The 13242-nt window shown below is 49.4% G+C and overlaps 1 protein-coding gene across 1 annotated transcript; it reads left to right on the top strand.

The window, feature by feature from the left end:
* Positions 1-7580: 7580 nt before the first annotated feature.
* LOC147825702 (uncharacterized) lies at positions 7581-12808 on the top strand. Its single transcript, XM_087185142.1, is given in 2 exon segments — positions 7581-12410; positions 12725-12808. Coding segments are annotated over 2 exon segments (4551 nt in total). The 5' UTR covers positions 7581-7892; the 3' UTR covers positions 12758-12808.
* The last annotated feature ends 434 nt before the right edge of the window (positions 12809-13242 follow it).

Genomic DNA, 13242 nt, shown 5'->3' with positions numbered 1-13242 from the left:
ATAAGAGTCACTGGAAGTGAGAAGCTAGGGACTTTCCTCTAAGTATATTTTAGTTGCATGTGTCTAGAGGAACATCAGACTGCTAATAATAATAATAGACTTGCTGGCTATTCTGAGATGATAGTTCATGATTTCTACTCTCCCTACAATTCCCTTCGCACAGACACAGTCACACACACACACACACACACACACACACACACACACACACACACACCATGTTCAAGCAGGCATCTGCCTTCCCCATCCTGAGGAACATCTGTGGCCATGAGGGACACCCAGTCCTGCTTCCTGGAGCAAGGGCCCCCAGGAAGGCAGATTGGGATAGAGGAGGAAGAGGAGAGAGAAAAGATTCCCCCCTCAAACCATGACCCCTCATGGCGAGGGTGGGGCGGGGCTCCAAGATCTCCCAGATGGTGGTGGGAGCAAGTAGGGGCAGCTCTGGGAAAGAAGGGAGGCCAGACTGGCTGGATCCTGGCCATGAAAGCTTGTGAAGGAACAATAGGAATGTCCCCAGTGGAGCTGTGATGCCGAGGGGCTACTTTTCCCAATATCTGGGCATAATGCTAGAGGGAAGGAAGACCTAGAAGTAAAGGAGTCACTGTCTTGTCTCAGAGTCCATGTTCTTGTTTTTTGACTTTTGTCTTTTTTGGTACTGGGGATTGAACTCAGGATCTTGTGCTTTTGAGGCAGGCGGTGGAACCACTGAGCTAAATCCCCGGCCCCAGGTCCATGTTCTTGTGAGGGAAAAGATAGGTAGTAATGTTTGGCCCCAAGGCTGTGCTTTGAGTATGTTCACTCTCAGAGGAAAGGGGACCCTGGAGGGAAAGCAGTGCTGGACTGAGGAGAAGCCAGGGAGGCAGAGAAGGGCTGGGGTGGGTCCAGGGCCTGGGCATGGGCAGACGGCAGCCAGTGGGGCCCAGCCTAACTGTCAGTGGTGCAGGCAGCATGGCGATGCCAGGGTCAGCACCTGACGGCAGCACCGCTCCCCTTGAAGGATAAACAAACCAGCACCATCTTTCAGAATTAACTTCTAGTGAATGTCAGAGACCTATTATCTCAATCCAAAACTCCATCTGCTTTGATTAGCTTGGAAGCTGCTCTCAGGGCCCTGTGTGCAGTGGCCTTGGAGAATAGGTGGCTCTTGAGAGAGGAGGAAGAGAATCCACACCCGATGGGCTGTGGCCTAACTCCTGCTGCTCTGAAGCCATCTCAGTTTTGGAGCTTCCTTTCTGCTTCTCATGAAAATGATACAGTCCTGCAAGGCAGGTGGCCCCCTCAGAATGTGGCCAGGGCCCTCCTCCTGACCCCTGAGGAGAGCCATGTCCCACAGGGTTGCAGAGCCAGGCACCCTGTCCTGTCAGGAGCGGGGGGAGGATGCAGAGCTAGAAGATGCTCAGGAGTGGAGCACAGAGTGGGAAGAGTGGCGTACAGGGAGTGATGCAAATGTGGCACTCCAAGGACTCCAGGTGGCTCCTGGAAGCCTGGAGAACAATGGCCCAAGCTGAATGAGGCAGAAATTCTGAATCACCACGGCAGACAGTGGAGGAAGGTCCAAAGGCCCAGAGAACGGCTGTGTGAAAGGGCACTCCTGTGCGAGGCACATTCTGTGGGTGAGGCTGCCGGTGAGTGGCCAAAGCCACTATTACAGAGCTGAGTTTAGAATGTGGGGTCAGTGGGTGAGGTGCCACCATGACGGAGCACAGAGGATGGCACATTTCACCAGGAGTGGCAGCAGACTCTGATCTGTGGAGCACTGTGGAGACATTTGACAGAGGAGCCCAGGGGGGAGAGTGGGTGGCCAGCTGGACACTGTTCAAGCTTCATGAGGCTGGGGGCTGCCTGGGACATTGTCACTGGCCTTGGCCAATTTTCTTACCAGAATGCACTGAGAGAAGTTAGATTCCAGGAGGAGAACCAGTCCACATGGGGCCGAACCCTTGGCTCACAGGGAGAACTGGACCTGGCCCAGCAGTAACCTCAGCAGGCATCCTAGGCTGAGCTGGGATGTTTGCAGAGCAACCATGGAGGACAGCAGAGGCCCAGTGTCCTCCATGAGCTGGTGCTGTCCAGCTAAAGGAGCACACCCTGAATCCTGGAGAGAGGGAAGACACAGTCTCATGGCTGTGCTGTGGTTTGGATCTGGAGTGTCCCCTAAAAGGCTCATGTGTTCAGAGGCTGGGTCTTTGGAAGGTGACTGGATCATGAGGGTGCTGTTAGGAGGTAGGGGCTGGTTGGATGGAGGAGGTAGTCACTCAAGGTCTTAGGAATGTGTGGCAGGGGACTTGGTGGAGGCTGAGGATGTGTACTGTACTTCTGAGGAGGGAGACCCAGTGAAAACGTAACCAGTTGTGTTTGGCTTGCTGGGAACTGAGAGAGCTCTTGGGGTAGGGAAGTTTTAGGCCTTAAACCAGGAGAATACTAAGCCAGGACAAATGGTCACCTACTGGCGAGGAAAGGAGGTGAGAGCAGATCTGTGGTGGTGAGAGGGGATCTGAAGAAGCGAGAGATCTGAGGAAGTGATCATGGGTCTGAGAAGCTGAGGGTGAATCTGAGGAGATGAGAGTTGATTTGAGGGAGTGAGGGAGGATCTGAAGAAGTGAGTATAGATCTGAGGAGGCGAGTATGGATCTGAGGAGGTGAGGGTGAATTTGAGGGAGTGATGGCAGACAGTAGTGAACTTAGGAGGCTCGATTGGACTATATCTTGCTTGGAAATAAATTTTTTCCTTAATAGAAATTTAGTGCAGTACACTACCATAAAAATCACCATCTTTTACTGTTTTTAAGTGTGTAGTTCAGTCATGTTAAGGGTATCCGTACTGTTATTGTCCTGAGATCCTTCAAGTGCCTTCTGCCAACTCAGTGTTTTGTTATTAGTGAATATTTGTGATGCATAATGAATACATTCCTCACAGGGAGCTGGTACATATACATATCACATCTTAGTCTCTTTTATTTCTCCTTCCCTTCCTCTTTTACCCTGCTCCCTCCATTCCTACATCCCCTTCTCATCTGCACAAATCCAGATTTCCATAACTAACAAACTAGCACCCTTTTCTTGGGGTTGTGGCCACCTTCTAATAGAAAAAAAAAGTCCAACCTCCTCCTTTCTCCAAACTCCCCACAAATAACCTCTTTCCACTTGAGTACTGAGAGTTACACTTCTTTCCCAACTCTTAATCAGTTTTTAATATATGAAAAGATCTGTTAACCTCCCATGAGGAAATTTGCATCTCAGTAGCCTGTTAAGATAGGTTCTTGAAAGTCAAAATAATTCCCACAGGTTATTTTTAACAATCTTGTTACATGATTTGCACAAAAAATATTCAGCAGATGACTATTCTTGTGTTCCTCTAAGCTTTGGGGTTACAGCCCTGCCTGTGGTGCTACCCCCCACCCATCCCTGCCTTCGATGGCTGCCCCAGCTGCTTGGTGAAGACTGCTTCAGTCTCTGCCCTCCCGAGTCAAGCCAGCCCTAACTGTGCCCAGGGGGGTGGCAGCTCCAGCAGGTGAGCTGCTAGGCACCTTCACACCCAGCAGCTCATGGTCCTGGGCTCTGTCTTACTGATCACACCTCTGCTTTAGTTTCCTTAAGGGACTTCCACTGGACCTGGGCACTCTTTCACTGCCCCACAGCTGGTTGGGGTCCTGCTCTTCTCAGAGCTGAGATGTCCTCACTGTGTTGGTGTCACCATCCAGTGACTTCAGTCAGTCAGACAGAAGGCTTCAGACAGTGATGCTCACTGGGGCCAGACTGGGCTCAGCTGGCTATTGGGACACCCCATGGGTTGGCGCAGATGTGACACGGGGCCCTCTGTGCTTCCAGGTGGAGGAACACCCTGTTTAGTCTCATAGGGAACATTTACATTCAGCAAATATGAGAAAACTACGATTCCTAGGATCCCAGAGGAGGCAGTTCAGGGAGCTGATGGCTTCTGAGGGGAGGCAGTGTTTGTTTCCAGTTCTGTCTTCAGTCCGCTCCTGCTTCCTCTCCATTTTCTACTTGAAAGCTTCTCCTTCAGGCCCTGCCTTTGAGTGCAGCCAGGCTGTGGCTTGCAGGGCCTGGAGTTGTCCTCCAGGCGATGTCCCTCCACCCCTGCCTGGAAGGTTTGATACCAGTTTTCATTTATACACGGTGGTCCCAGAACTCCAGGAGTGGAGTGCCTGACAGACCCCTACGTCTCAAAGTCCCCAATCCTTTCAGGGTCTCCTGTGGTTTTTCAATAAAATGAAAATTGCATAACATAGGATTTACCATTTTAAAACGAACAAGTTAGTTGCTTTTTGTACTTTACAATGCTAACCACCACCTCTACCTCGGTCCAACTCATTTTCCTCACCCCCAAGGCAAAGTCGTATCCACTGAGCACACTTCTCTTCCCTCCTGCAGCTCCAGGCAGCTGCTCAGCTCAGGCCCTTTCATCTGTGAATTTGCCTGTGCTGGACATTTGATTCTAACCGACTCCGTAACGTGTGGCCTTTGCACTCTGGCTTCCTTTACTGGCCATCATGTGGGCAAGGTTCCTCCATGCTGAAGCATGCATCAGCCTTGCTCCTTTCCAGGTCTGAACACTCCCCCTCCGCTGGTTGGCCCAGAAGTAGTTTTTCTATTCTTTGCCCTGGGGGCCTGAGAGGAGAGGCCAGGTGGTGCCTGCCCTGTGGCAGCTTTTCACTGAGGAGGCAAGTGTCAGAATTACAAGGGCATCTACTGCCCTCTCCTCTCTGGTGCCCTTTTCCTTTCTCTTAATTATTTTCCTTCATATGATCTTAATTTTTAAAAAATGTGTCCTGAAATATTTGAGCAAAACACTTTCCAAGCTGGTAGGCAAACAGCACATCCTGGTCAGCCTCCCTCAGCTCCTCTGTACAACAGGAGGGTCTTTTATACCTCACTCCCTGCCTCTTCATCTCCTTTCTGCTACTTTATCTAAAAGTCTCAAGCCAGGCATTTTTACTGTTTTGCAAGACATTGTTAATACTTGTCAACACATTAACCTTTTTTTTTTTTTGAGATGGGGAAACTTGTCTTTCGTTACATTTTAGAACTTTTTTTCTGGAATGTTTTTTCTTTTCCCTGAAGTAAGTCTTTTACAAGTGTGTTTCATGAGAATCTGTGGGTGACAACGCTTTTTCAGGCTTGTTTGCCTCATAGACCTTGTTTCTCCTTCATTCTAGAAATGTGATTTGGCTTGATATAAAAACTTAGGCTGCTGGTCATTCCTTTTACCCATTTGGGAATGCAGTTCATCCTTTCATACCTTTACCCTTTGCCAGGAAGAGCAGGCTGCTGTCATATTGTTCTTCCTTTGTGGCATCTTTCACCTTTCTCCAGCTGTTTGTTAGATCTTTCCATTGTCTCTGGTGTTTAACAGTTTCAGTACGTGTCTGTAATTGTTTTAATTTATTCTGTTTGGGATAAGATGTAATTATTATTATTATTACTTTTTGATTTTTTGAGACAGGGTCTCGGTGTGTTGTTCAGGCTTGTCTTGAACTCACTATGTAGCCCAGGCTGGCCTCAAAATCATGGTGATCCTCCTGCCTCAGCCTCCTAAATGCTGGCATTACAGGTATATGCCACCACACGAGGCTGATATAATTCTTAAATTTAAGAACTCATGTGTTTCATCAATTCTGAAAAATTTTAGTTATTTCTATCTCTCATTTTCTCCTGGAAGATCCATTGGGTTTGTTTTAGACTTTCCCATTCTAGTCTCAGGTTCCTTAACCCCCTTTCCTATTTTCTGTTGTTTGTCTTTCTGGGAGGAGGCGTGCTCAGATTGACCATTTAGTTCTCTAATTCTCTTTAACAGTGACCCGTCTCCTATTTAGCCTATCATTGTTTGTGTTTCAATAATTATATTTTCCACCTTTAGAAGTTCTGTGTGGTTCTCTTCCAATCTTGCCTGGTCTTTCTTTTTAATATAACATCTTCCTCTTTCTTTGTGCTTCCAGCTCCATCCTAGAAGTGATGGATAGGATCGCTTAGACTTTATCTGGGCCATCTGGCAATGAGATACCTGGGATTAATGGGTCTCCACTTCCTCTGGGGTCTGCAGGAGTGTGTTTATGGGTGGCTGCACCTCCTGCCTGCCTGCCCGCTGTCACCGTCACTGCCAGAAATAAGGAGAGGAGGGGAGGCAGGGTCCTCTCTGGGAACACACGGATGAGGCTCTTCGTCCTGGGTGAGAAAGAAGGTGCCACCTCCCAGTCCTGCGAGTCACAGCTGGACTACAGCTCAGCCTTTGCCCTTCTCCCAACACATCTCTCCTTGGTTCCAAGATCTTCAGTACGTGAATTTTATACCTGAATTTTGGAAGCCCACCATCTGATGTTCTTGGGAACCAAATACTTTAGTTTGCTTACTGGGACTCTTCCTCATTGTAACTTGTTTCTTTGTGTATTTTGCAATTTTAGTCAGGGGAAGGGTTGACTTGTGAAAATGTCATGAATTCTGGGTTTTTAGGGTGTCTTTTCCCTTTGCTTCTGCCAGGGACCCTAGACACTACCTTCCCAGGACTACTCTAACTCTTCTATGTGGGGCCCCCGACCACATGGTGATGTACCCATAAATCTCAAATCACAGGAAAGCCATGCTTCTGCGTTTGTGCAGGACACATTTCCCCAGGCCTCAAACCCAGGCCAGAGGGAACATATTTCCTTGATATCTCCCTGCCTGTGGGGATTTTCCTCCTAGTCATCTCTGCAGAGGTAGCTGCAGGGGTGCTGGCTTTGTACCAGCTCCTCTCTTACACCAACAGGGATAGGAAGACCCAACACCAATCAATACCCCTGCCTGGATCTGGCTCCCTCCTGCTTTTGCCCCTTGGAAATCTTAACTTCTCATGAGCTCAGATGTATATTTAAAGATTATTGGTATGTACTTTCCAGCATCTTCAGGTTATCCTGGGAGATTTCCCAGATCTGGTCTTGTGGAGCCAGAGTGACTCCATTTTGGAGCTGTCTCCTTTGTTCTCTCAGAGTGACTCCATTTTGGGGCTGTCTCCTTTGTTCTCTCAAATTTGTGCCTATCCACTCAAAATTCCTAAGTTTATTACCCAGCCATCTGTGTCCTCAGGAAGGACATTCCGGACACACTACCTATAAGGTAAACAGTTAATGGCTAACTGCCCACAAAAGATAGATGTGACCATTAGTCAGTGGATCTGCTAACCATCAGCTTATGACAGTCGACCACTAACCTTTGCCCCCTTCTCCCTTGCAAAAATCTATACGTAACCCCCTTAACCCCCCCTAAGCCTAACCAATCAAAACCCTACACTTCATATGTATTTAGTATTAACCAATCACCTGGCTACTAACAACCAAAGCTTGTTGTATTCTCAATAAAAACCCTGCTAGTTAGGGACTCAGGGCTCTCAATCTCGATCCGCTGCGTCGGTGACAATTGAGAGTCCCTGCTTAAGCTTGAATAAACGACCCTCGTGTGCTTACATCGGAAACGGTCTCCTGGTGGTCTTTGGGACATCGCGATCTGGGCACAACATTTGGGGGCTCGTCCGGGATCCCAAGACCTTCAGGACTCCCGTACCGGAGGGTCAACGCCGGCTGGTGAGTGTTTTTTTTTTGTGCTTGTAAAGTCTGGGCCTATTTTCTGGGAAGGTCGGCAGACGGTCTAGGCGGACGCGCTGCAAGGGCCGCCGACCCGGGATCCTGGAAGACGTTCCGGATTCCACTGGTGGGGACGGAGTGCCCCAAGAGTACGGGTCAGTGAGACTCCTGGAGGGACGGTGCGGGTCGCTCCCGCGGCACGGCAGGAGGCCGTCGTCCCATTTGCATTGCCTCCGATCGCGCGGAGGACGATTTTGTCTCACCTTGTGCTTCTCTGTTGCGTTTGTGTGTCTGTTTGTGCTGACTTGGACCGAGACGATGGGACAGACTGTGACTACCCCTCTTTCCCTTGTAACAGACCATTTCAAAGAAGTTAGGGAGAGCGCTCGTAACTTAAGTTTAGAAATTAAGAAGACTAAGTTCATCACCCTCTGTGGCTCAGAGTGGCCCTCCCTCGGGGTAGGATGGCCCCCCGAGAGAACTTTTGATTTGCAGATAATTCGCAGAGTTCGTAAAGCCATCCTCCCCCCCGATCAGATACCCTACATCGCCGTTTGGGAATTTCTGGTTTCTAACCCGCCCCCATGGGTTAAGCTCTTTTTGCCTTCACAGCAGCAGCAACCGGAGTTAATCCTGACGGCCAAAGAAAAGGCTCCTAAAAAGCGCGCGGATGAAAAACAAACCGAAACCAAGCCAACCGCGCCACTTTACCCTGTCCTCCAGGGAGGGACCGAGGAAGATCTTATATTTCCTCCCCCCTATTCCCTCCCCTTTCTTCCGCCACAGCAGGCTGGAGGAGGTGACCCAGTCCCAGCCGGGGCTGGGGAGCCCGCCCCGGGCGCCGCCAACAACCGTGATGGTCCCGCCCAAAATACTCGTCACCGGCGCGCCGCCTCGCCGGCAGGACCGGCAGACTCAACTGTCTGCCCGCTGCGAGCAATAGGGCCCCCTGATGAACATGGAAACCAGCCTCATCATTACTGGCCCTTTGCTACCAGTGATCTTTATAATTGGCGCCGACAACATGCCAATTTCTCTGATAACCCTAGAGATTTGATTAACCTGTTAGAAACTGTTTTGTTTACCCATCAGCCCACTTGGGATGACTGTCAACAGCTTCTGCAGGTCCTGTTCACCACTGAGGAACGAGAGAGAATCCAGAATGAGGCCAGAAAATTGGTTCCTGGTGACAGTGGTCAGCCCACCACCAATGCAGACACCATCAACACTTCTTTTCCTCTGTCCCGACCTAACTGGGACTTCAATACGGCAGAAGGTAAGGAGAGACTTCGAGTCTATCGCCAGACTTTATTAAGAGGTCTCAGAGCAGCGGCGAGGAAGCCCACCAATTTGGCTAAGGTAGGAGATGTACAACAAAAGTTAGATGAAAGCCCTGCTGCTTTCCTAGAAAGAATTCAGGAAGCTTTTCGTAGGTACACTCCTATGGACCCAGAAGCAGTTGAGACAAAGGCAGCTGTAATAATACATTTTGTCAACCAGGCGGCACCAGACATTAAGAGAAAGTTACAGAAAGTAGATAGGTTAGGAGAAAAGAGTATTCAGGACTTAGTGGCAGTGGCAGAGAAAGTGTATAACAATAGAGAAACCGCAGAGGAGAAACGAGAAAAAGCTGATGACCGCCAGACCCGAAACTTAGCTCGGATCCTTCTGGCTGCCACTGCGGGAGAGCAGAAAGAATGTGAACGTAGACTAAAAAAGATTGTGATGGAAGGAGAAAACAAAGAGAGACGCAGAGAGCGCCCCCAGTTGGGGAAAAATCAATGTGCTTATTGCAAAGAATACGGACACTGGGCCAGGGACTGTCCTAAAAAGAAACAGCGAGAAGGACGCCCCAAGACCCCTATTCTGGCTGCGGATGAATCAAATGATTAGGGGGGACGGGGTTCGGCACCCCTCCCCGAGCCCAGGGTAACCCTAAAAGTGGAGGGGAGACCTATTGAGTTCCTGGTGGATACAGGGGCTCAACATTCAGTCCTACTCAAACCGTGTGGCCATATTTCTGATAAAACATCCTGGGTCCAAGGAGCTACAGGCATGAAAAAGTATTCATGGACAACCCAAAGAACAGTAGACTTGGGAGTGGGCCAAGTAACCCACTCATTTATGGTTATACCAGACTGCCCCTACCCCTTATTGGGAAGGGACTTACTTACTAAATTAGGGGCTCAAATTCATTTCCAACCCGGGGGCACAAAAGTCCTTAATCAAGAGGGAAGGCCCATTCAGGTACTAACCATAAACCTGGAAGATGAATATCTACTACATCAAAAAAGGGCCCCTCCTGATCCTGATATGGAACAATGGCTCTCCATGTTCCCACAAGCATGGGCGGAAACTGGAGGCATGGGACTAGCTATACACAGGGCACCGGTGTTTATAGAAATAAAACCTGGAGCAGATCCGGTACGAGTTCGCCAATATCCTATGCCCCTGGAGGCCCAGAAAGGAATAACTCCACACATCAGGAGGTTGCTTGCTCAGGGGATTCTCAGACCTTGCCAATCGGCCTGGAACACCCCCTTGTTGCCAGTACGAAAGCCTCATTCTAATGACTATCGGCCAGTGCAGGACCTCCGGGAGGTAAACAAGAGGGTTATGGACATCCACCCCACAGTGCCTAATCCATACACCCTATTGAGTTCTCTTCCCCCGAGCCATCGCTGGTACACAGTCTTAGATCTTAAAGATGCTTTTTTTAGCCTTCCACTGGCACCTAAAAGCCAACACATCTTTGCGTTTGAATGGAGTGATCCAGAGCAAGGCATCAACAGACAGCTGACGTGGACCCGATTACCTCAAGGATTCAAAAACTCTCCCACCATCTTCGACGAGGCCCTACATGAAGACCTGGGTGAGTTTCGCCTCCAGAACCCCCAACTAACTCTGTTACAATATGTAGATGACCTTCTTGTGGCAGCTGAGACACAGGAAGACTGCATAAATGGAACCAAGAGACTCTTGATGGTCATAGGAGAGCTGGGGTATCGGGTGTCCGCTAAAAAGGCCCAGATCTGCAAACCCGAGGTAAGCTACCTGGGGTACGTGCTTAGAGAAGGGCAGAGATGGCTGTCGGATGCTAGAAAAGAGACAGTTCTTAAGATACCCACACCAGATTCCCCTCGAAAAGTCAGAGAATTCTTGGGATCGGCGGGCTTCTGCCGCCTATGGATACCAGGGTTCGCAGAGCTCGCAAAGCCCCTCTACGAGGCAACTAGAGACAGTCAGGCTTTTCAATGGACAGAAAAGCTACAAAAATCTTTCGATCAAATTAAAACAGCCTTGCTGACGGCACCAGCCTTGGGCTTGCCTGATATTACTAAGCCATTCCACCTTTACATTGATGAAAACAAAGGAGTCGCTAAGGGCGTCCTGATCCAGTATCTAGGGCCATGGCGCCGCCCAGTGGCGTACTTATCAAAAAGACTTGATCCAGTTGCGTCAGGATGGCCCCCGTGCCTAAGAATGATTGCAGCAGTAGCTCTAATGGTCAAAGACGCTGACAAGTTGACATTAGGCCAAGAACTATGCGTGACCACCCCTCACGCCATTGAGGGAGTCCTAAAACAGCCTCCGGATCGATGGCTCAGTAATGCTCGCCTGACCCACTACCAGAGCTTACTCCTAAATCCAACCCGAGTTGTCTTTCAGGCCCCGGCTGCTTTAAACCCAGCCACACTGTTGCCAGACCCGAACTTAGAGGCTCCGCTTCACGACTGCACAGATATCCTGGCCCAGGTACACGGAATTCGAGCAGATCTGAGTGACCAACCATGGCCAGACGCAGGCAACACCTGGTACACTGATGGAAGCAGCTTTGTTCGTGAGGGCCACAGGTATGCTGGGGCAGCTGTGGTGACAGAAACTGAGGTCATTTGGGCAGAACCATTGCCCACCGGGACCTCAGCACAACGGGCAGAACTCGTAGCCCTGACCAAGGCATTGACTTTAGGACGGGGCCTAAAGTTAAATGTGTACACAGATAGCCGGTATGCCTTTGCCACTGCGCACGTCCATGGGGCCATCTACAAAGAAAGGGGACTCTTGACAGCTGAAGGAAAGACTATTAAAAACAAAGAAGAGATCCTTGCCCTCTTAACAGCCCTCTGGCTACCGAAAAAATTAGCCATTATCCATTGCCCAGGACACCAGAAGGGCGACACTCCAATTGCCAGAGGAAATAATCTAGCTGACCAGACGGCCCGAAAAATAGCTTTAAAGGTTGATCTGACACTGGCCACTCAGCTGCCCGATCCGGGAAGTGCAGCCCTACCAGAAAAACCCCAGTACACTGAAAAGGACTTAAATTGGATAAAACAATTACCTACGCCCCAGTGCCTCAACGGGTGGTGGAAATCTTCTGATTGTAAAGTCATCCTGCCTAAGACACTGGGAGAACAAGTTCTCTCCAAGATACACCGGACCACCCACATGGGCACTCGGAAAATGCAAGATCTCCTGAGACATGCTGAAATTAAGATCCGTGATGCTAATTCTACAATTGAACATATTGTTGCTACCTGCAAAGCCTGTCAATTGACAAATGCCACCCACAATAGGGCCAACCCAGGAAATAGGCTGAGGGGAAACCGACCTGGAGCCTATTGGGAATTGGACTTCACCGAGGTAAAACCTGGAAAGTACGGTTATAAATACTTGTTAGTTTTCGTAGATACTTTTTCAGGATGGATAGAAGCGTTTCCTACCAAACACAAGACAGCGCAGAGTGTGACTAAAAAGCTGCTAGAAGACATCCTGCCAAGGTACGGTTTTCCAGTAATGCTAGGATCAGATAATGGACCCGCCTTCATTTCCAAGGTGAGTCAAACCCTAGCACAGGTGTTGGGGACAGATTGGAAATTACATTGTGCATACAGACCCCAAAGCTCAGGACAGGTAGAAAGGATAAATAGAACCTTAAAAGAGACCTTAACTAAATTAACCTTAGAGACTGGCGGTGACTGGGTGACTCTCCTTCCCTTCGCCCTTTATAGGGTGCGCAATTCACCCTATAAAATGGGGTTGACCCCCTTTGAAATCATGTTTGGAATTCCCCCTCCCATTATCCCCAACCTTCACTCAAATGTACTTGTTGAATTTGATGACCAAAAGTTGTTACTTTCTTTAAAAAGCCTCCAAAGTGTACACGAAGACATCTGGCCTAAGTTAGAAGCCTTATACCAGACCGGACCACCTCCTGAGCCCCATCGCTACCGGCCTGGAGACTGGGTCTTCGTTCGGAGACACCGGCAGAAAGACCTTGAGCCCCGTTGGAAAGGACCCTACGTCACAGTCCTGACCACGCCCACTGCTCTCAAGGTCGACGGGATTGCTTCGTGGGTACACTACACCCACGTTCGCCCTGCAGATCCTCACACTGTCCTAGAAGACTTCGTTCCATCATGGCAGGTGTCCAGAGACCAAGACAGTCCCCTCAAACTCAAGCTACGTCGTCGACGATCGTGATTATGGTAACTGTACTTTTGACACCGACACTAGGAGGACAAAACCCATATGCTCCCTTAAATTTAACCTGGATGATCATTAGTACGTCTACGGGCAACATTGTTAATAGTTCATCCGAAGTGGCTCCACCACTTACCTGGTGGCCAGACCTAGACTTTGACCTGTGTTCGCTCGCCACAGGGAC

This window comes from Heterocephalus glaber, unplaced genomic scaffold (assembly GCF_053883595.1).
Source record: "Heterocephalus glaber isolate CG9 unplaced genomic scaffold, H.glaber_assembly_v1.0 deba00001497, whole genome shotgun sequence".
NCBI classification, from domain to species: Eukaryota; Metazoa; Chordata; class Mammalia; order Rodentia; family Bathyergidae; genus Heterocephalus; species Heterocephalus glaber.
Note: the sequence above shows the minus strand (reverse complement) of the source record. Positions and strands in the feature narration are given on the sequence as shown.